Here is a 23,941-nt window from a genome sequence, read left to right as displayed (position 1 = left end):
TTCTCCCTCCAATAGAGTTAAATTTTTCTCAATAAGGAGATAAGATTTATTTTAATGGCTTATACTTATTTCAGTTTGTTTCATTCATCAAAAGATTGAAGATCTACTACAGGCATCAAGCAGCCAGTGTACATACTTACTCTGCCGGTATTTGGCCAGGAAGCCACCTCCTTGTTGACCTTCATCTGTCCTCAGTTTTAAAAACATGCTGTCTCCACTCGAACGAATCGGAGGCGGTTTCTCATTTCCACAAAGCTGAGTTAGCAGATGAGAGCTGGTACTTGGGCCATCATATACCTTTAATAAAACATTTTAAATGTCAAACGATTATGGCTATAAACATTATGTAAAGGCCTCTGTAATCCTAAAGAACTGGAAAGGGAATTCATATATGACATAACAAAAAGATAACCCTGAATCAAAATATCTTTAAAAATTACATTTAAATGTGTATAAACTTAGGCCATGAACTCAGGCCATTTAGCCATGGCTGTGTATAGCTGTAAAGTTGTGAACCCAGGCTGAAATCTGAAGATTAAAACTAAAAGACTAATACATATTTTTGAGAACATAGCTGTTATCAGTAGTCTTCCTTGCTTTTTTATTTCATAGCTTATAATTTATGACAAGTTAATACATTTTTAAATTTAGATTGTGTTTTAATGGAAAAGGCTGAATAGCTGGCACTATAAAAAGTCGTATTTGGAGGACTTCAATTATCATCTCTAAATCACCAATGTAGTCCTCTAAATTGCTATTTTGCACTGCAGATATAGAAAGTACAGAGACAATAATTATGATAAATCTCATAACCCCTTTCAGTAGGCTTTCAATCATATCTTAATTGTCCATATTTCATATATTTTAATATTTAGTGTATATATAGTTCCTATTCAATATATGTTAATACTATATAAATACCAAGTCATTCAGTAATACATGCTATACTTAGAAGGCAAGTCATTCTTTTCTTTTAATTTTTTATTTTGTTTAAAATGTTTATGTGGATGTTTTGTTTAAATGTTTCCCTTTCTCAAATCTCAAAAACAAAAATAAATGCATTTATGACTGTGGGGCAAGGAGGAAGCAGTGAATGACACAACTGAAACTTCATACATACAGCCAGATAATCTAAAGTGCAGTTTGGATGGTGCTCCAAGTGAAAGTCTTCAAACTCCAGTTCAAACGGGCTGCCGTGGCTGGCTTTCAGCCCCCAGTAGCATTCGGAGCTGTGGTAATAGGGCATCGGGTAGTTGGGAGATGTGAACGTGCCAGTGGGAGTGGTGAGATTGCCCCCACAACCTACAGGAGACAGAGATGGAATGATGCGTAGCCTAGTCAAATTGAATCTTGTCTGTATCTAACTGGTGTTACTATTACTCCCCTTTAATCCAAGATGCAAAACAACTACATCATCAATGAGTAGCTAGCCCAGAATCTTAATTCATGTCAGTGTATTTTCCTTTTCCTAACCAAGATGACCAGTTTGATGAAATATACCAGGGAACCAGAACATTTTCTCCTACTTTGTCTTAAAAAAAAAAAAAAGGCTGCTATTAATTCAGAAATATTTACAATGTTGAAGCTTATTACAAATAGTAATCACAAAACACAGATGGAAAAATAAAGATAAGAGTATGGCAATACATGAACCAAGAAACCAACCCAATTGGACTTGCCAAGTGTTGGGAAGCCTGGGGAGGGAGTGGGAGGGAGGTGGAGGGGATTAATGGAGAGGGTTAATGGATGGGGGGACATCTGTAATACTTTTAACAATAAAGATAAATTTTTTAAAAAGATAGCTTTTTGCTATTTACCTGTTAATGATCCATCCCAGTAAGCTGAGAATCCGGACCTTACGTCAAAGATATCACTCACAAATTGCAACCATAATTTGTTACTGTGAGAGATGATTCTTGGAGGCGGGTTTGAACCGCAGTATTTTCCCAGGAGTGGGGAAGTTTCATACCCTCCATCTCTGTGACAAAATATAGATGCGGACATTCACCAGGTTAGTGATAGTATTACTGTATAAACATTTAACATTATTTGAACTTTGAGATTGCAAACACATCAGTTTAAGTCAATCAATGTCTCTCAAAAATACTCTTAAAAACATCATTTTCAATTTATTAAGTAGTACTTGAATAATTTAATAAAGAATAACCATCATTTATGGTTGGCACAACATTTTATATAATAGGTTGCAAACTGAGACGAAGTATTTAGTCTTCTATTCAAATAAAGTGTCAGGCAAATGTCAGTGAACACCAGATAAAGAAACCATAATTATTAAAAGTATAAACAAATGTTGCTTTATTTTACAGACACAACTTCAATATTTTTCTTCTAAAAATTTTTCTTCTAAGAAAATTTTCACAATTTAATCTATCATATTTGACTTATATAGCAAATTTTTTAATTTAAATTTTATTTTTCCAACACCATTTGGCCCCCTATACCCTCCCTCTTCCACCTCCAACCCCCCTGTCACCCCCTCAATCACCACACTATTGTCCATGTCAATGAGTTTTCTCATTGTTTTCTTTTTATACCAAATGATTTCACTCATATGTGGAATCTAATGAACAAACTGAACTAACTATCACAACAATTTTAAAATAATTTTTTCCTCAAGAACTTTTAGGGTCTTAATTCTAGTATATAATCGGTAGCTTTTTTTAAAAAAAGGATTCACTCAATATAAAAGTACAGTGATTAACCACTGTAAAGTAAGACAATTGTTATTTTAGCATGATATAGTACAATTGTGATTTATTTTTTTTAGTATCTTACTTCATATCACAAAATAAAATTTACTATAAAATAGTATAAGATTCCAGGCTTTTGAAACGCCAAATAAAATATTTAAAACAGGTGTATAACAAATTGATTAGCCAAATTTAACTCAATTTAATGATCTGGAGAGATACAAGTAGATAAGCTAACTTACCTTTACTGCAAATACAAAATTTTAAACACATTCTTTCAAAGTAGCAAAGAATTAAAGAAAAATGTCTTGCACTGAAATTGACAAGGCTAGGCTTTTATTATTTGAATACAAAAACTTTGTGAAAACCTTAAGATAAGGTTGCTATTGTAACATCATTTTATGATCTAATTAGACTAAATGGACAGTGAACAATCTAAAATTTAAATTGATTTTATATAAAGTAGATAGTCAACAATAACAAGCATCTAATTTCAGAGTGGTAGTACATTTGTTTACTCTGCCCAAATAAAATCTGGAGTTTATTTTCAAATATTCACAATAAAAGAATCACTTCAAAATAACCACAGAATCTTACACAATTTTCTGTTTTTCTTCTGGTAAGTCACGTTCCAAATGACAAACTTTATGTCTTGCAAGAAAGGGCACTACAAAAAGTTTTATAATTTTTATGTTTTTTCCTTAACATTTCCAGGAAAAATTATGAATGAAAATAATGAAAAACATTACTATGAAATGAAGGTGCTCACCTGATTTCCACAAAATCTCCCATACATATTCCACCAATGGTCTCCTCCAAGGAGAAGTTCGTGAAGTGCAATGCAATCTGTTGGCTGGTTCCCACGGTGATCTTATAAATGCACTTCCAGTTGGTGGGGTAATTATTGGGGAAGTTTGGAGATGTGAACACACCAGATTCTTCTGTATAGTTTTTCAAGCATACTGTGAAAAGAAATAGACCACAAGAGAGAAAATAAAAAATACTACTCTAGGTTCATAAGACATTCAGTAATATACCTTTGATTAATTCGCACCAATGTATTTGATTTGTAATAGGCTGTTCTGGAATGTTCAAAGAGTAATTTTATTTCAAAATGAGATTTCTGAAATCTCAAAGGCAAAACAATTATTAATAGTAAACCTAAACTAAGTAGTGTAAATTTGTTATTTGTATCGTAAGTGAACAAATTTTTATGTTCTTGGAAGTGTTATAATGTTTCTAATTTGTGCAAATTACCATGGACATTATAAATGAGACTCAACTACAGAAATCAGAGAGAGGACTTAGAAATAATTTAGTTCTGTTCTCCTTCTCATAGCTTCCTTTAAGTGGTTTTCACCAAAGCATGCATTTATAAGAAATGACAAAGCAGGTACCTTGGCCATGAGGTGAAAAATAGAAGATGAGACTCAGGATCAGAATGACAATTAATGCCCAGCTCAGACACTGACAAGCTACGCAACCTTGGACAAGTTACTTCACCTCTCTGAGCCTCATCTCTAAAACGGAGATGGTAACTATCTTTGAGTACATGCAAGGCTTAGAGACAACGCAACTAAAGGCTGTGGCACATAGTATGTACTCAATAAATGGTAGTAATCATCATTAGGTTTCAAAATAAACCAGAAAGGTGTAAAACAAACAGGGCATAAGTTATGAGTAATAAATCAGATCACATAAAACATTTAGACAGTACTTAGACAATTTTATGTCTTAAAATAAATATTAACTGTTCTACTTTAAGAGTTTTAACTTGACCTATTAATCCCTTCAGACTCCATATTTACTGACCAACCCACTCAACCTCTTATACTCTCCAAATCTGAGATATTTCCCAAAGAAAATCTGGTTTCAATGCATTTTTAATGTGTTTTCAATTAAATCCAGTAATAACATAAATCAAGGGTCCAGGAGTAGACACAGATCTTCTACTGAAAGGTTTTAGGGGGAAATGCACTGAAGATGTCCTTTTTGCGCTCTCATTACCTAGAATATTTAATATTAAATAATTAAATAATTAAAATAATTGTAGTTTTATGAGTTTCACATATCTAACTTAATGTGTCCATTTCTTGAAAAGCTTAGTAACCTCTCTTATCTAACTCTGAAGTCTGTACCCAATGTTCATGTTTTCTTCCCTTTACAGAATAAATGGCTCTTTTTAAAACAATATTCATACAGAGAAATGTTAATGCTAGGCTTTGGTTTCCTCTTATGCTTTGCAATAAGCACAAACAAGTAAAATTGAATGTATTCCCATAATCATGTGTTGGCATAATTCTTATTACATCAATAAAAATGCAAACATAAAAATGCCTTTTGTTTGTAACTTATGTTGTCAAAGGAAGATTCATATCCAGTGGCACTTCACCTCTTATGATAGTCTGACGGCATTTACAAAGAGATGAAAAAGAAAAGTATATTTCTTCCATCCACTATATTCAGCTGAGCTAGCAATGGAAAAGCACATCTCTGAAGATCAAAGACAACTATTGACAGGCCTCACATATCTTTCTTTCTGACCAACCTCAAAAAAAAAAAAAAAAAAGTTAACAAAGAAAAGAGAAAATACACAAATTTTCTCTGTGGACCATTACAAAATCACAAAGCTATATCTTTCTAAAAATCACAATATATTTTTGCCTCCACTAAGCATTTTCAAGTAAGTTCCAGTAACAGCATTCAACTCTTTATGAAAGGGGAAAATCCAAAACACGGATAATCCCTCCAACCCACAAAGCAATGACAATATCAGTCCCACACGATTTGGGGGACAGGAATAGGATAAAGGGGTCCAGCAGATTTTGAGAATGTCTCTTAGGGAGACCCTAGATTACAGGTAACAGCTCCACCACCTCCCTTTCTTTGCCTTATTCGATAAAGTGATAATCCAATTACATTAGGGACCAATCTACAAGTGGTGCTTCCTGAAATCTTTTTTTTTTTTTTTTAATATATCTTCACTGATTTCAGAGAGAGGAAAAGAGAGGGAGAGAGGGAGATAGAAACCTCAATGATGAGAGAGTCATCGATCGGCTGCAGCCCACAACCCGGGCATGTGCCCTGACCAGGAATCGAACCCTGATCGCCTGGATCCTAGGCCGACGCTCAACCGCTGAGCCACACCCAGCTGGGCCCTGAAATCATTTATGAGACGTTTTGTGTCTGTACGAATCCATACGACCTCAGATTTTCTAGATATGTGTTAAATAATAGTCAAACCAGGAACTATCATCAGCTTCTATTGGCATATTTGGCTTAACATTCTTCAAAGTGAAGCTGTGAAGGAAGATAAACTTACAGGTTCAATGTCCCCCTTTAGGAAACACGAAGCCTCCCTAATCACAATCTCACATTTTGCTCCACTATTAGCTGCTAGGCGAACGCAGGCCTGGCTTTCTATTCTCCCTGGAAGAAGATGGGTTCACATGAGATGGATGTAAGCTAGCTCACTGCAGCAGCCAGTGCCAGCCTGCACTTGGACGTCAGTCATCGTGTTTTACACCTGGCACAGCGATCGTGCTTCACGGCTACTATGTGGGACATTCCCATAGAATGTCTCCTTTTATCTTCCCCAACTATGTGAAACAGCCAGTCACTGTAACATCCACTTTTTAGAGAGCTTTGGATGCCGGTTCTGAGACTCCCGGAGGGTTAGTTCTAAAAGCACTTAGTTCGGACAGCCAAAGATAAAAGTTTGAACCCAGGTCCTCTCTTTCCAAATTCTGGGCTCTTTAACAATCCCTGGTTTCTCTGTGCAGGAAGAAATACCAACTCAGAGACGAGAGTGAGGAGAAGGCTGGGAACATCATGATTAGATGTTTTCTTGTTTTGTTCCCCACAAGAATTGGTTCTACTGGTATCACAGTGGTTTTAATACAAGCTAAATACAAACACAATTGTTAGGTATTCAGTCACATATCCTTCAAAACAACATGCCAAGATTGACCTTGAAGCAATTCTAAAAATGAAAACGTATAAACTATCTTCCTTAATAAACTCTAAGGACTCCATATATGAATGCAGAAAGTTGAACTTGTCAATAACCACGTCAAATGTTGAGCTACGGACTGAACAGTAAAAAAAAAATCTGATTTTAAAATTAAATATCTGCAGGTAAAAGCATGCAATTCCCCACGTCTGCTGTCTTTGTATTGTGCACAGAGTTTCAAGGCAAAGATTGTTTCCGGGATCAGGAATCACCAGGGGTGGAGACGCGTGCGGCTGATTTATCACAGGCCTGTGAGTCTTCTTTCCTGGTCGAGCCTTAGCTTCCTTGGGAGCAGGCCTAGGAACCAGTTTCCAGGGAACTGGATTCTGAAAGTCTGGTTCTGGATAAGAATTCCCACTGTAAAAACCTGTAAGCTTTCCATTGGCATCACCATAGCTCTTTGCAACTAGACGGGGTTTATTTTTTGCATTTTCCCAACCATTCCTTAAACAGCCTTCAGCATTTCTTTCTTTAAAAGGCCTTGACACTGTGCCTTTGCTTTTTCCTGCAAACGTTCTTTCCCCAACTCCTCCGCTGCGTTTCCCTCCGTTTCTTTCTTTCTTTTTTTTTTTTTTGCTGTTCCCTTTCTTTCCTGGTCATTCTTTCTTGCAATCCATTCCTGGTGCTTTTCTTTAGCAATTATCTTTCTTTCCTCACGTTCTTCCTTTTCTTGTCTTTCTCCCAGTGGTTGATTTTCATGCCTCTGGCGCTCCCTGTGGCGGTGCCAGGCTGCCCTCTGGTAGGCAGGCCTGTTTCTGTTCTTGGTTACCTTTGGCATCAGCCACCCCGGCGGCTCCACCCTGCCTGTCACCACCGGTGGAGTCAACTAGGAAGCCCTGGGGGACAGAGGGGAGACGTGGTGGGGTTGCAGCAGCTCAGGGCGGGGATGGTGAGCACACTGCCACCATCTCCAGCTCCAGTCCTGCGGGGTCACCAGGAGGGTGGAGAAGCCCCAGGAAGCCCCGAGGCCTGGCCCTGCAGCCAGCCAGGACCCGGGTGTCAGAAGGGGGCCAAGCAGCACCCCACCTCCCCACTGAGTTGAGACCAGAGAGCAGCAGCAGGGGCAGGACTATACATTTTCTTTAGCATTTTCATTCTTAGGACTACGGCATTAAATAATAAAAAGTCTGAATTTAAAAATATTAAAATAATAACAATAATTAATAATAATAATAATAATAAAAAGTCTGAGCTGGGAAAGTGCCAGGATACCCATATGTACAAAAGTATGAGAAAATACTGACCAATAAGAAAGTAAATCTTTAAAAGATCAGTAGACTTACTAAAAGCCATTTCCAGGGGGAAAAATATCTGAACATCTCACAGCAGAAAATAGAGAATTCAAGGTGGATTGAAAGAACCAGGGAAGATTCTGACTTGCCCAAAGCATTCCAAGGCAGTGTCAAAGCCGGGGCTGCAAGCAAGACTTCTTTCTGACCTGTCTTCAGCCTCCTTTGGCCGCATCATGGGAAGTACTTTTCACCATGAGCAGTTACAGCCCTGTCCACAATTACATCTCAGTTGTAATTATGTGTAGCAATTTATGTGCTAAGACTTGACTTTCAGAGTCTCTGAGGAACTGCGCGATTTCATTAGAATCGTTTGAATAGCTTGATGAAAACCCACCCTAGACCTATTTGAATCAGAATTTCTGGGTGGGACCCTGATACCTAAAAATGTAACAAGAAAATCCCAACCTAAGTTTCTTATGAACAACAGAGTTTGGGAGCACTGCTCTACCAGATTTAACTTTGAAAATAGAATCAGGCCTGGGCCAGTGTGGCTCAGTTGGATGGAGCATTGTCCGGTGCACCGAAAGGTTGCTGGTTCTATTGCTGATCAGGGAACATACCCAGGTTTCGGGTTCAATCCCCAGTGAGGGTGTATAGGGAGGCAACCAATTGATGTTTCTCTCTCTCCCTTCCTCTCTCTAATATCAATAAACATATCCTCTGGTGAAGATTAAAAAATAATAATAAAATAAAATAGAATCAGAACTCTATTCATTTCTTCTAAAGAAACATTCTTTTGCCCTTCTGGTTATCGTTTCTTTTTTAAAAATATTTTTATTGATTTTTAGAGAGAGGGGAAGGGAGAGGGAGAGAGGGAGAAACATGGATGTGAGAGCAAACCATTGGCTGCCTCCTGCACACCCCCTGCCAGGGATCCAACTCACAACCCCAGGCAGGGAATTCAACCGGCAACCTTCTGGCTCCCAGGATGACACCTAACCAACCGAGCCACACCAGCCAGGGCTGGTTATCGTTTCTGAGTTCTAGCTCTTAGATGCCTCCTCCAGGCACATTCCATGATGACTGATGAGAAACAGCACTAAACACACACCAGGGTGGGGTGAGGGGTAGGCGGGAACTCTTAGCTGGAAACACAGAGACTGGGAAATCCCACTAGGGGCCACTTTTAACCCTACATTGCTGTGGTTCTGATACTTCCTGGCCATTTCCTCAGAAAATTATAAAGCACTTCTCTTTTAAGAAAATAGGAAAGTCTACCACAGTTCTACCATAGCTGTGAACTGAATGTTACCAGCTACACAATGTGCAGTCCATCTAGAGCATTTCCAAAGCTAATCTAGACATGGTGAAACAAACAGATGGATGCTGGGACTGGATTGATTGGGTTTTGTTCTTAAACCAACTAGCTGTGTATTCTTGGGAGTATAAATCCAATTCTTGACTTCAGTTTCCCTCACTTTAAAAATAAGGTAATTGGACTAGATTAGTGTTTCAAACTTTCTAACACTCCATAAAAATACATTTACATCAATCACACACACACACAAATATTGTGAACAGGTTTCATTAAATAACATCTAACTTAGTATGATACACTCCGATACTTTCTCTTCTATCCCATATTTTTAACAAATGTAGGTGTAAACCTAACAAGTTAATTTCATGGCCCACTAATGAGTCATAAATGTTTTAATGTTTGAAAAACATTGAACTAGGTGTTATATAGGTTTTCATCTCATGTTAAAATAGAAAATGCATCAGGTACATTTCTCAATGTTCTCTTATACTTTTAAAATTCTCTCTTGGTGGGATTATATTAATGTCTATGCAGTAGATGTTAATAGAATATAAAGTTACCATTTAAATTAGTAAAGTTAACTAATCAATTAAATTTGTAACAAGAAAATCCCACCCCAAGTTTCTTATGAACAGAAGAGTTTGGGAACACTGCATTACCGGATTTAATTTACAAATTAAACGAGCAAGTTAAGTATCTCTCAGAATTCAAATATTTCATACTTTAAATTAGCAAACATTTAGACAAGCAAAACTAGTCTTATGATCATTTACTCCACAAATCTTAAGAGTTTCTACCCTCAGACATTTTACTTGTTAGTTTTTTTGTTTCTATTTCCCCAGGCACATCTGGACAAAGGCAGAAACAGTGCTGAAGGAGGGAGTGAAAGCAATGACCAGAAGCCAATCTCCTTCCTCCCAAACACATACTTAGAGGCTGACATCATAGCCCCATGGCCTGCACTGCAGATGGAAATGGAACTGGATCTCACTCAGGAAATTTAACCTTTATCAGATAAAGACAGGAAAGACTTCAGCAGAGAAACTCACACCTGCTGTGCCAAGAACTAGAAATCAAGAACCAAAAGTTATCATTATTGCTCTGAAAATAACTTCTGCTAGAGCAATAAAATAGAATGAAGGCCAATGATTGAGCTTCCACTAATGCTTTTCTGTGATAGTTTTATTCTGCTGAAAGTAGAAAAAATAAGACGACAACTGAAAAAACGGTGTCCTAACACTGCCCTATTTCCAGGTGGGAACTCACTGGGACTCAGGTTGCCTGGAGGGCTCACGGGCTGCCTGGCTGTCACCAGCCCAACCCCCACAGCAGTCCCTTGGGCCAGTACAGTCCTTCCCTGAGCAAAAGAGCAGGCACTCAGTGAGCAGCCAGGCTTAGCCAAGGGGCGGAAAGTGAACACCCCCTGGCCTGTGATTTCAGCCCGATCTGGACCAGAGGCAAGCTAGTGTGCCGCCTCAGGGTCCTCCTCTCTTTTATCACTTTATCAGTTTCCCTTTCTGTCCAGCTTGCTCCTTTCCTTTTTCTCATCTTACTTGCATTTTACCTGTATCTTATCTTTCTGGGGGGGAAAAAATTATTTGATTAGAATTTAACTTGAACACCCTCCCTGCCAGGTTATTTTGATTGCTCTTGATTCTTGCTGCACTAGATTCTGCCTTACCAGCTAGTGTGGTATTAGCATAGCCGTTTTAGTCATTATGGAGACATGTCTTACTTTACAGTGTTACAAAGATTTCGTTAACGTTTTCAGGAGGCCCTGCCTACATCGTATGTTATCTAAGATGTAGCTAGTTTATTCATGCAGCCAATTCAGCTGTGCTCATATAGTTGATTAAATCCAGAAGACATCTCAAAGGTCATCAAATCCAATGCCTTAATTTTACAGATGAGAAAACTGTGGCCCAGAGAGTTCAAGTGACTTGTTCCAAATCCTAATCTAATATTCAGTGTGGTTCAGGCAAATATATGAGGCAGAAGAAACTACAGAAGTATGGAAAATTGTGTGCACACTGTGATTTCTTGAAACGTCAGTTTTGGTCATTGGATGTTAAGCACCTGAAAAAAGTCCAGTGAATACATTGATCGTATAACAAAACCTGTTTTAATCACTGAGGATTCAGTTTCCCTTGTACTTGGGCTGGATAATGAACCGTTTCCTAGAGAGGGAGCCGCAGGAGAGAAAGGTAGATGATTCTCTCCCACTCAGGGTTTTGAAGAGCTCTGAAGCCATGCTACCAAAACAGAGAATTTGAATTACTGCAGAGGACGGCAGTTTTGCCCGAAATGAAAGGTAGTGGACAACCACTCTGAGGAGAAATAAATGAGAAATTGGGTAGGGATTGTGAATGGGAGATTTAAAAAATTTTATTTATTTATTTATGGGAATGGGGGGCTTTAAAAGATGAGCACCTGGGGATCTCTGGGCACATGACTGTCAGAGGGAGCCCACCCTGGCGCTTTCTGAAGGGAGCATCCGTGAATGGCACCGTGCTTGTGGGTAATCCAGAGGCAGAGCCACTCTTGGGAAGTTCAGCATCTGTCTACTATAGATTTACACTGGATAGTATTTTGCACCACTAAATCTCTTTCTAAATATAATGTAAAAGGAAAATCCAGACTCTCTAAAATAGTGTACATCCCAGGTAGGAACACAAACTTAAAACAAAAACAAAAACGTAACACTCTCCTAAACCCCACACACAGGCTTTGGGGTTGGGGCATCTCTGGTTTACACATTACCTCACAGACCCCCCTGGCGATGGATATTTGTTTCCTACGCTGCATTTACAAAGAGCAGAATAATGAAGAAAATTAAATAAAAGGAGAAATACAGTAAAGGTTATAAATGCTGAAAACGTTCAATTTCATTAAGTCAAATTTAGAAATGTCTATTTTGCCAAGAAATCTTCCATTTCATGCCATAGAATCCCATGTAAGAAGCCTTTCATTCTTAGTTGTTGCTGCTCTTTTCTAGTTTCTTAAAATACATATTTGGTCTCTTTGGTAGAAGAAATAGAATTTTATTTTGCTACAATTTAAAACTCATGGAAAAATTGTAAGAAATGGCTCCTGAATTCCTTTTACCCAGATTTACTACATATTTGCATGTAGCCCCCATTGCTTTCCCTCCCCCACTCTTTCTCTCTCTCTGACTTGCTCACTCCTTTATTTTCTGAACCACTTAAGAGTACTTTGAAAACATTGCATGTCTTTAGCTCTGAAAATGTTTAATAGGTAGTTAGACAGACATGAGCAGAGCAAGGACAGTGGGCGAGGTACAGAAACTCACCAGGGCCAGAAGCTCTGGATGCCAAGCAAGGGGCAAAACTGGGAAAACAAGAACCTAACCCCCAGGGTAACTTATTTTCCTCTAGCATATTGCTAGTCACTCAGTTTGGACACCCTGACTTTTCATATTGCCAGTCATGTGGTTTAGACCACCCCCTGATATTTTCCTCCCTAAAGATAACATCTAGGCCTCAATTGTATTTCAGCTCTAGGCCCAGAAAAGCAGCAAAACCAGACAAGTGGCTGTGGCTGCCTTAAGACCAGCTGTATTGACTAATGACCCCCTGTCCCGGCACCAACCAATCAGGGGAGACTAGGACCCCAAAAGAGCACACCTGGGAAGCTGATGAATATTCTATTGAGACCCGCCCCTGAGATCTCCCCTAAGATTCCCACCTGCAAGAAAGAGATAAATAGGCTCAGGACAAAGTACCCGGGGCACTTTCTCCACCAGGGGAGCACAACAGCACCATCTCCATCCCTCCAAGAGGACCCCATGAGACTTGCAGCAAGGGGAGTAATGGGCAGCAGCAGCTCCTCCAGGGCTTATTACCCCCTCAACCTATGTCCAAGGCCCCCTTCTCTCTCTGACTCCTCAGTGAGCCAAAAGCAGACCAGCCTAGGCTCTCCTATTGCTTCTTCTATGCTCTTCCTTGTTTCACTGTCCCAAGTATATTTTTGCTGCGGCCAATAATGTGCTATATGATACTTTCTTTTCTACACTTTGTCTCTTGACTGACATCTTTCCCTCAAGAAGACAAGAACTATGGTCTTGTCGTCTCCCCAGTAACAAAAACATCGGTGTATAGTTCCTAAGAACAAAAACATTCTCTTACAAAACTACCTTCCAATTTTCAAGATTATAAAATTTTATCATTGATACAATACTCATTTAATCATTACCCTGTTTTAAATAAGGAAGACACTGAAGTCACTACATGTTGTTCTAAATATAGCTTTCATTGTGTGCCTCAGTTTGGAGGATGAAGTATTTCCAAAGTACTATTTTATAATAAAGGAAACCAAATAGACAAATGCTGTTTTGTTACCTGCTGATGCATTAGTTACTTCATAGTTTATTAAAAAGCCTTCATAAGCGAGGTCAGAGTCAGACACAAACACAAGCATTAATGAGTTGCTACTGCTGATAAGAGAGGGCGGGATTGATCTTCCACAATATCTATTTGAAACCAAAAAAGAACACAGGTTTAAAATATTTTAGTACACTTTAAATGATGTACCAAAATTAAGACATATAAAAAAATAATAACATCCCTATTACCCTTAAAAATACGAATGTATTTTAGGCACCAAGACATTTACAAAATTGTAAATACCTTCCTACTCATGCTTCCCTAAAACAGTGTTATGTGTGTACCTAACTATATGACTTGCTGTGCATAAGTTTAATGAAATTAGAAATTACAAGCTATATTAGGTCACCAGATAGCATATTATTGAATTTGTTAACAGAAATGTAATAAACTTTCACAGCAAGAGCAACCATATATCATAAACACATAGAGCTCAGACTTGAGTCAGCTCCATCATTTACAGCCATTATGACTTTGAGCAGATCACTCAACCTTTATGCCTCAGTTTCCCTATCTCTGAACTGTGGATGATGATAGTAATTACTTCATAGGGTTGTTTTGAGAATTTTATGACTTAATATACTGTATGTAAAGGACTTAAAATAGTGCCTAGAATAATAAGCCCTATATAGGTAAAATATATTATCTTTAGACAGCTGGTCTGTGCAGAGGTAAAAGTTTGATTAGTAAGCCATGTCAAATTTTTGCTGAATGAAAGTAATTTTACTCAGAAAAACTGTTCTAGTCATGCTAAAAGTGGAGTTGTGATAAAAGACATGCCATGAGCATTTTTCTAGAGAAACGCCTGTAAGAAGGAGTGACTAGAAAATAGAAATCTCAAATCTATGCATCATTGGTGAAATTAACCAAATGCAATGACTGGGAGGCAAGGAAATAGAAACCAGAATAAGAGAAAGTGTTGAATATGAAGAATTGATTAATTAATTTCTGAAGGAGGAAACCAAAAAAATGGTGTATAATACTACTTCATTGTTAAAATAGATTTGAAATTTTGATCAAAATAAAATTGTATGAATTTATTACTATTTTAAATGTCCTGTATATGCCCATGTCATCCAAGTTGGGCAAGGTCATTAGAGTAGTCTGTGCCATTCAGCAAAAAATGCATGTTTTTCAGTGATTATGAGTCAAGTACCATAAAAAAGAAAAAGAAACAGTTTTAAAAATGAAAGATTAAGACAAATAAGAGCAAAAAATGAAAAGGGAAAATAAAAGCAGGAGAAAAACTGAGCTTAAGAAAATAATGGGTAAAGGAAAAATGTCTGAAAACTAGATGAAAACATTAAATGCAAGAAAAAGAAATTTTAAAATATCAGGAGATTTCCATTTCCAACAAAGAGGTAATAACAGGGGCTGGATGTAACCTTGCACCTGAAACGAGTAAAATATATAAAACAATGGCTTTGAAGACACTGAATATCAAGCAGTGAAGGGAAGCAAGTGAGTTTAAAAGCAAAACTGGACTGGACATGAGCAAATTGTTTCCAAGTAACTTTACTGCATCCCAAAGCAAACCTCAGAATACTTACAGGAATACAATAATGTCCTGTGCACAAAAACACAAAATTGAAAATGTCTAGCATCCTATCAAATATTACTAGACATGAAAGAAAGAGGAATGTATAACCCATAATGGGAAGAAAGACTGACCAACCAAAGCACAGCAAGAAATGCCACCGATGACGGAATGAATTAGCAGTCAAAGACTTTAAAATAGTTACAGCTGACTCTCACAGGTTTAAGAAGCTAGAGAAAAACATTAATGTGCAGAGTAGAAACATGGAAGATATGAAAGATGGTCCAAAGCAAAACTTCTAGAAATGAAAACTACAACGTTGGGATAAAAACACACATGGTAGGGCTAACAGCAGAACGGGCATTAGGGAGGAACAGATTTGGGCACTTGGATGCATAGCAATAGAAACTTTCCAAAATGAAACACTCGAAGAACAGGCTCAAAATCAAAATGGCCTAAGATACAAGTAATCAGACTCCTCAAACTATTTCAAGAACTAATGGCCAAAAATCTTTCAAATTTGATAAAATTATAAGCCCTTAGATGCAAGAAGCTCAACAAAAACATTATGCTGACGAGGAAAAGCCAGTTTAAGAAAACAGTAGAGGAGTTGGGAAGATGGCGGCCCTGTGAGAAGCTGAGGCCCCGCTCCCAGCCACGGACTCGATTTGCTGCTAAAACCCTACGGAGCCAGCTTGGAAAAACCAGAGACACATACCTGAGTGGACGGAGCGCGAGTGGGGAGTCCGGTAAGGGGGCGCGCGTAGCCTGAAGCCTGTGCTGGGCTCTGAGCCCCGAGGTTTGGAGGCTGCAAAGCTCCCTCCCCTCAGGCGTGCGGACGGCATCCAAAAGCGGGGACCCCACACCCAGGGGGAAGGAGCACCCCGCGCACAGGGCAGAGGGGACCTGGGGAGCGGTGAGTCCGGGAGGAAACGGCGCCTTCCTGGGAAACAAAGCTTCTAGCGGCGGCTGCCACCAGCGTCTAGTGCTCCGGGTGCTGACCATAGGGAAGGCTGTCCCAAGGTGTGTGGCACCCAAGTAGTGAGGGACCAGAGGACTGCGCTGAGCAGCCGCACACGGGGACCCTCTGCCTCCCTGGGGGGCATCGTGTTGAGCCCCAGAAAGCGCTGAATCTGTGGGGTGCGGGGGAGGGGAGGAGCCCGCCTGCCCTGAGCTCCTGGTGCCAGGAGGCTGGGATCTGTCACCAGCCCTGAGGGACGCCACGGTGGGGCGTCAAGCCGCCCCAGCTTTGCTGAGACCAGTGGTGCTGGGAGCTGCATGGAGCTGACTTTGGGTCCCATCCCGCTGGGGGCCTTGGAGCAACGGCAGTGGGGACTTGCGGGGTGGGCTCTCTGCCTGTGTGCTGCATTGTGCCTTTGCGAGTATGATCCCAGCACTGGCTCCCACCTACCCAGCATGCACTGTGCAGACAGACCAGTGGAGGCTGGGATTGGGGTCTGCACAGTAGATGGTCTGAGGGGCGGGCCTGGTGCGACCAGCCAACCAGAGCTGAGCAGGGAGGGGCGGAGCCCGCCGGCCTCTCCTGCAGCCTGGAGCACCGCCCCCAACAGGAAAGGGCGGGTCCCGCTCACTGAGGCCCCAGACACCCCCGCAGGGCACAGTCCTGAGGGGGAAGGGAGAGCAGCTCACAGGAGGACTCTACAAGAATAAGACTCTCAGGGACTGTGGTTTGGGAGCTGGAGGAAACGCTGAAAACCCCTGCTGGGGGCTGGGCAGGCAGAGGGCTCACTGGAATGTTTTTTAATCGAACCCATTGAGCCCAGGCTGCTGAAACGGCCCATACAGAAAAGGCAACAGGCTGAAATCAACCTGAAGCTGCAGCAGGACAGAGCCTGGGGAACTAGAGTCAGAGGACAGGGTAGGGACTGAGGAGCTGGGGGTGGAGCAGAGACTAACTCCCACAGAGTGAGCGCCTGACAGCGACACCTCTAAGGGGAGTGATACCCTGAGCTACACTAGCCACCCTGCACCCTAAAGACTCTACAGAAGACTCTGGAGTAAGACCAGGCAACTACAAGTTTGCAAAATAGCTGATAAGAGGAGGTGGCCCACAGAGAGCCTCAGATCAACCATCTACCTAAGGACATCAGAGCCAAACCTAGACGGCTCCTCACATTGGCTGATACACAAGCACCTCCCAGGAGAACAGAAATCAGCACACAAAACAGTGAGCCTCAGACAACATAAGCTGCCCAGAAGAAACTCACCTGATTGACTGTCTTTTTTTCATCTGTTTTTTTTGTTTGGTTTGGTTTGGTTTGTTTGTGTGTGTGTGTGTGTTTTCTTTAGGAAAAAGAGAAAGGGGAGAAAATTTGTTTTCTTCCTTTTTAAATTTTATAATTAAAAAAAAAATTTTTTTTAACATTTTTTAACTAAATTTTTTTCCCTTTTTTATAAAAAATTTTGTCTTGCTTAGCTTGATTTTAGTTTTGTTTAGTTTATTTGCTTTGTTTTATTTTATCCTTGCTTCTACTATCAAGATTTTCTTGATATCCCTGCTTAAAGACTGGGATTTTATCATTATAACCATGTTTACTGCTTTCCTCTATAGTTTTCACCAAATCTCTTACCAGACTCCCTCCCTGCCTGGGCTTTCTCTCTTTCTCTCCTCTCGATCCATTGGCATAACTTTTTTTTCTCTTTCTTTTTTCTTTTCCTACTTTTCTTTCGTTCTTTTGTTATCCTCCCTTCTGTCTTCCTGTCTTTTTGTTCGATTGTTAGTTTCTCTTATTCTCTTTATTGTATTTTTGTTTTCTCATTTTCAATTAGTATTCTATTTCTATTGTCTCCCTTAATGTTTTGCTGACCCTTCTTTCAGAATCTTTTCTCTACTTCTGTTATCTTCCAGTAGCTTCCCTATTTCTTACATTTTAGTTTATTATTATTTTCTAAATTTTCACCACTATTAACAACAATATACATCTCTCTCTCTAAGCGTTACTTTTCTTTCTCTTTCTTTTTTGAAGCATTTGTTTGTGTGTGTGTGTGTGTGTTCTCCCTTCACTCTCCCAGTTCTATTTTCATGTGGGTTGTTTTCATTGTGACTGTTAAGATATTTTGTAATATAACTCTTTTTTCCTGGAAGTTGTGTATTGTCCTGCCTTGCCAGCACCTGTACAAAGCTGACAAGACAAGGTTGGGGCTGAGACACAGCCAACCTGAGAGAAGGGTCCTCCCAAGGACTGATCAACGACAATCTAGACCCAACCACAACAGGAGAACATAAAGAAACAACAAAAGGGACACCCACAAGAGGGACATGCCTAGAGCAAAGAACTCAGAAGTATAAGGAAAACACACCTCTGGGTTCCATTAGACCCACAAGACAAAATCCCATCCCACAAGACTGGGAGACAGCAAATCTATCAAATATATAGATACAAACACTAAGACCTACCAAAATGGGGAGACAAAGAAACAACCCCCAAATTAAAGAAAAGGAATAATTGCCAGAAAAAGACTTTGATGACATGGAGTTAAGCAAGTTATCACAAATGGAGTTCAGAGTATGGATGATGAAGATGTTCAAGGAACTTAAGAAGACACTAGATGATAAGATCGAGGACTTTAGTGAAGACATGAAAAAAGAGATACGTACCATAAACAAAAATCAAACAGAGATAAAGAATGCTGTATCTGATATCAAGAATGCACTGGAAGGAATTAAAAGCAGGCTCAATGAAGCAGAGGATAGAATAAGTGACTTAGAAGACAAGGTAGAAAAAATCACTCAATCAGAGCGGTAAAAAGAAAAAAACACTTAAAAAGCATGAGGTCATTCTAAGGGAGCTTTGGGACAATATGAAGCAAAACAACATTCACATTATAGGAGTGCCAGAGGGGGAGGAAAGAGAGAAAGCGATAGGAAACTTGGTGGAGGAAATAATTATAGAAAACTTCCCTATGCTGGTGAAAGAGAAAGCCACACAAGTTCAGGAAGCACAGAGGGTTCCAAAGAAGAGGGACCCAAAGAGACCCACTCCAAGACACATCATAATTAAAATGGCAAATGTCAAGGACAAAGAGAAAATATTAAGAGCTGCAAGAGAGAGACAAGCAGTGACCTACAAGGGAACCCCCATAAGGCTGACGGCTGATTTCTCAGCAGAAACTCTTCAGGCCAGAAGGGAGTGGCATGAAATTCTCCAAGTAATGAAAAACAAGAACATGCAACCAAGATTGCTTTATCCAGCAAGGCTATCATTTAAAATTGAAGGTGAAATAAAGAGCTTCCCAGACCAAAAAAGGCTAAAGGAGTTCAGTACCACCAAACCAGCATTGCAAGAAATGCTAAAAGGACAGCTTTAAGAAAAAGAAGGAATAGTGAGAGAAAGGTACATCATCATACAGGGGAAAAATGGCATTAAATAAGTTTCTATCAATAGTAACCTTAAATGTAAATGGAATAAATGGTCCAATCAAAAGACATAGAGTAGCTGAATGGATAAGAAAACAGGACCCAAGTATATGCTGTCTACAAGAGACCCACCTGAGAACAAAAGACTCACACAGGCTAAAAGTGAAGGGATGGAGTAAAATATTCCATGCAAATGGAAAGAACAAGAAAGCTGGAGTAGCAATTCTTATTTCTGACAAAACAGACTTCAAAATAAAGACCATAACAAGAAACAAAGTTGGTCACTACTTAATACTAAAGGGATCAATCCAACGGGTGGAAATAACCCTTATAAACATTTATGCACCCAATATAGGAGCACCTAAATATATAAAAAATTTCTTGGGGCCCGGCCGGGTGTGGCTCAGCGGTCGAGTGTCCCCCTAGGATCCAGGAGATTGGGGTTCGATTCCCGGTCAGGGCACATGCCCGGGTTGCGGGCTGCAGCTGATCAATGACTTTCTCATCATTGATGTTTCTGTCTCTCTCTCCCTCCCCTTTCCTCTCTCTGAAATCAATAAAGATATATTAAAAAAAAAAAATTTCTTGGGGGACTTTAAGGGGGAGATTGACAGCAACACAATCATAGTGAGGGACTTTAACACCTCACTGTCACCACTGAACAGATCATCAAGACAAAAAATCAACAGGGAAACAGAACTTAAATGAATCACTAGAACTAATGGATTTAATTGACATTTACAGAACATTTCATCCCAAAGCAGCAGAATACACATTCTTCTCAAGGGCACATGGAACATTCACAAAAATAGACCACATGTTAGGGCACAAGGCAAGTCTCTACAAATATAAGAAGATTGAAATCATATCAAGCATCTTCTCAGATCACAATGCCATGAAACTAGAAATCATCCACTATTAAAAAACTCAAAAATATTCAAACACATGGAGGCTAGATATCATGTTATTAAACAATGAATGGGTTACCAATGAGATCAAGGAAGAAATCAAGCACTTCATGGAAAGTAACGAAAATGAACAGACAACAGCCCAAAATCTATGGGACATGGTGAAAGCAGTCCTGAGAGGAAAATTCATAGCATTACAAGCCTATCTCAAGAAACAAGAGAAAGATCTAATGAACCATCTAACACAACAACTAAAAGAACTAGAACGAGAACAGCAAGAAAAGCCCCAAGGAACTAGAAGGAAGGAAATAATGAAAATCAGAGCAGAAATTAATGACATAGAGACTAAAAAAACAATACAAAAAAATCAATGAAACCAAGAGCTGGTTCTTTGAAAAAGTAAATAAGATTGATACACCTTTAGCCAGACTCACCAAGAAACAAAGAGAGAGGACTCAAATAAATAAAATCAGAAATGAAAAAGGCGATATAACAGCTGACCCAAAAGAAATACAAAGGATTGTAAGAAAATATTATGAGCAACTATATGCCAACAAACTGGACAACCTGGATGAAATGAACAAATTCTTAGAAGCATACAACCTTCCAAAGTTGAATCAAGAAGAGGCAGAAAACCTGTATAGGCTGATAAAAACTAATGAAATTGAAGCAGTAATCAAAAAACTCCCAGCAAACAAAAGTCCTGGATCAGATGGATTTACAGGTGGGTTTTACCAAATATTCAAAAAAGAATTATCACCTATTCTATTCAAACTATTCCAGAAAATTCAAGAGGAGGGAAAACTCCCAAATTCTTTCTATGAGGCCAGTATCACCCTAACCCCTAAACCAGATAAAGACACTAGAAAGAAAGAAAATTACAGGCCAATATCCCTGATGAACATAGATGCTAAAATCCTCACTAAAATACTAGCAAACCGGATCCAGCAATACATTAAAAAGATCATACATCATGACCAGGTGGGATTTATTCTGGGGATGCAAAGCTGATACAACTCCTGCAAATCAATAAATGTGATACATCACATAAACAAAATGAAGGACAAAAATCATATGATCCTTTCAATAGATGCAGAAAAAGCATTTGACAAAATCCAGCACCCATTTCAGATAAAAACTCTCAGCAAAGTGGGAATAGAGGGATCATACCTCAACATAATAAAGGCCATATATGACAGACCTACAACCAACATCATACTCAATAGGCAAAAACTAAAACAATTTCCATTAAACACAGGAACAAGACAGGGATGTCCACTTTCACCACTCTTATTCAACATAGTACTGGAAGTCCTCGCCATAGCCATCAAACAGGAAGAAAACATAAAAGGTATCCAAATTGGAAAGGAGGAAGTAAAACTGTCATTATTTGCAGATGCCATGATATTGTATATAGAAAACCCTAAAGACTCCATCAAAGTACTACTAGAATTGATAAACGAATTTGGCAAGGTAGCTGGATACAAAATCAACATCCGGAAGCTAGTGGCATTCTTATACAGCAACAATGAACCTTCAGAGAGAGAAACTAAAAAAGCAGTACCATTTACCATTGCAACTAAAAAAATAAGATACCTAGGAATAAATTTAACCAAGGATATAAAAGACCCATACTCGGAAAACTATGTGACACTGAAAAAAGAAATAGAGGAAGATTTAAACAAGTGGAAGAATATACCATGCTCATGGATTGGAAGAATTAATATCATTAAAATGTCTATACTACCCAAAGCAATTTATAAATTTAATGCAATTCCTATTAAAATACCAACAGCATATTTCACAGACCTAGAACAAACATTTCGAAAATTTATATGGAACCAAAAAAGACCCCGAATAGCTGCAGCCATCTTGAGAAAAAAGAACAGAGTGGGAGGGATCACATTACCAGACTTGAAACTGTATTACAAAGCCACTGTAATCAAAACAGCCTTGTATTGGTACAACAACAGGCATATAGATCAATGGAACAGAACAGAGACCCCAGAAATAGACCCACGCCATTAGGGTCAGTTAATATTTGACAAAGGAGGCAAGAGTGTCCAATGGAGTAAAGACAGTCTCTTCAATAAGTGGTGCTGGGAAATTGGACAGATACATGCAAAAGAATGAAACTAGACCACCAACTTTCATGATACACAAAAATAAACTCAAAATGGATAAAAGACTTAAATGTAAGTCACGAAACCATAAAAATCCTGGAAAAAAACATAGGCTGTAAAGTCACAGACATCCCACGTAGTGCATTTTTCACTGATACATCTCCTAGGGCAAGAGAAACAAAGGAAAAAATAAACATATGGGACTACATCAAACTAAAAAGCTTCTGCACAGCAAAAGAAAACAGCCTCAAAATACAAAGGAACCCCACAGTCTGGGAAAACATATTTGCCAAGCATGTATCTGATAAGGGGCTAATTTCCAAAGTGTACAAAGAACTCATAGCACTCAGCAAGAGGAAGACAAACAACCCAACTAAGAAATGGGCAAAGGACTTGAATAGACATTTCTCCAAAGAGAACATACAGATGGCCAAGAGAAAAGTGAGAAAATGCTCAAGGTCGCTAATCATCAGAGAAATGCAAATTAAAACCACAATGAAGTATCACCTCGCACCTGTCAGAATGGCTCCATCAACAAATCAACAAATGACATGTGCTGGCGAGGGTGTGGAGAAAGGGGACCCTAGTCCACTGCTGGTGGGAATGCAGACTGGGGCAGCCACTATGGAAAACAGTATGGAGGTTCCTCAAAAAATTAAAAATGGAGCTGCCTTTTGACTCAGTGATTCCACTCTTAGTAATGTATCCTAAGAATCCTGAAACATTCATCAGAAAGAATATATGTATCCTGATGTTCATAGCAGCACAGTTTACAATAGCCAAGATCTGGAAACAGCCCAAGTGCCCATCAGGAGATGAGTGGATAAAAAAGCTGTGGGACATTCACACCATGGAATACTACGCAGCTGTAAAGAAGAAGGATCTCGTACCCTTTGGGACAGTATGGAGGGACCTGGAGAATATTATGCTAAGTGAAATAAGCCAGGCAGAGAAAGACAAACGTCACATGATCTCGCTTATGCGTGGAATCTAAAGAACTTAATAAACTGATGAACAGAACAGATTCAGTGACATGGAAGCATAGATGAGACTGATGAATGTCAGAGGAATGGAGGAGGTCAGGTGGGTAGAGGGGTAGAGAGTAACCAAAGAATTTATCTGCATATATGCACAACCCAAGGACACAGACAATGGTGGGGAAAGGGATTGGGGAGGGGGTGGGAAGGGGTGGAATGGGTCATTGGGGAGAAAAAGTGACATCTGTAATATTTTAAACAAAAATAAAAATTAAAAAAGAAAACAGTGTATACAGTATAATTCCAATTCCAGAATATGCAAACTGATTTGCAGTGAGAGAA

General features: G+C 39.3%; 1 protein-coding gene across 1 annotated transcript in view; it reads right to left on the bottom strand.

Annotated features, from left to right (window-relative positions):
• The window catches only part of CUBN (cubilin), a 258,721-nt gene that overhangs the window by 190,349 nt on the left and 44,431 nt on the right, over window positions 1-23,941 (bottom strand). Inside the window, exons 22-26 of the mRNA XM_081135485.1 lie at window positions 13,632-13,762; window positions 3,481-3,673; window positions 1,818-1,978; window positions 1,121-1,302; window positions 141-297 (exon numbers count right to left, since the gene is read on the bottom strand). Coding sequence (XP_080991611.1) covers window positions 141-297; window positions 1,121-1,302; window positions 1,818-1,978; window positions 3,481-3,673; window positions 13,632-13,762 — 824 coding nt within the window. The remainder of the gene's footprint in view (window positions 1-140; window positions 298-1,120; window positions 1,303-1,817; window positions 1,979-3,480; window positions 3,674-13,631; window positions 13,763-23,941) is intronic.

This window comes from Miniopterus schreibersii (genome assembly GCF_964146895.1).
Source record: "Miniopterus schreibersii genome assembly, chromosome: 1".
NCBI lineage: Eukaryota > Metazoa > Chordata > Mammalia > Chiroptera > Miniopteridae > Miniopterus > Miniopterus schreibersii.
This window is presented reverse-complemented; position numbering and strand designations above follow the sequence as displayed.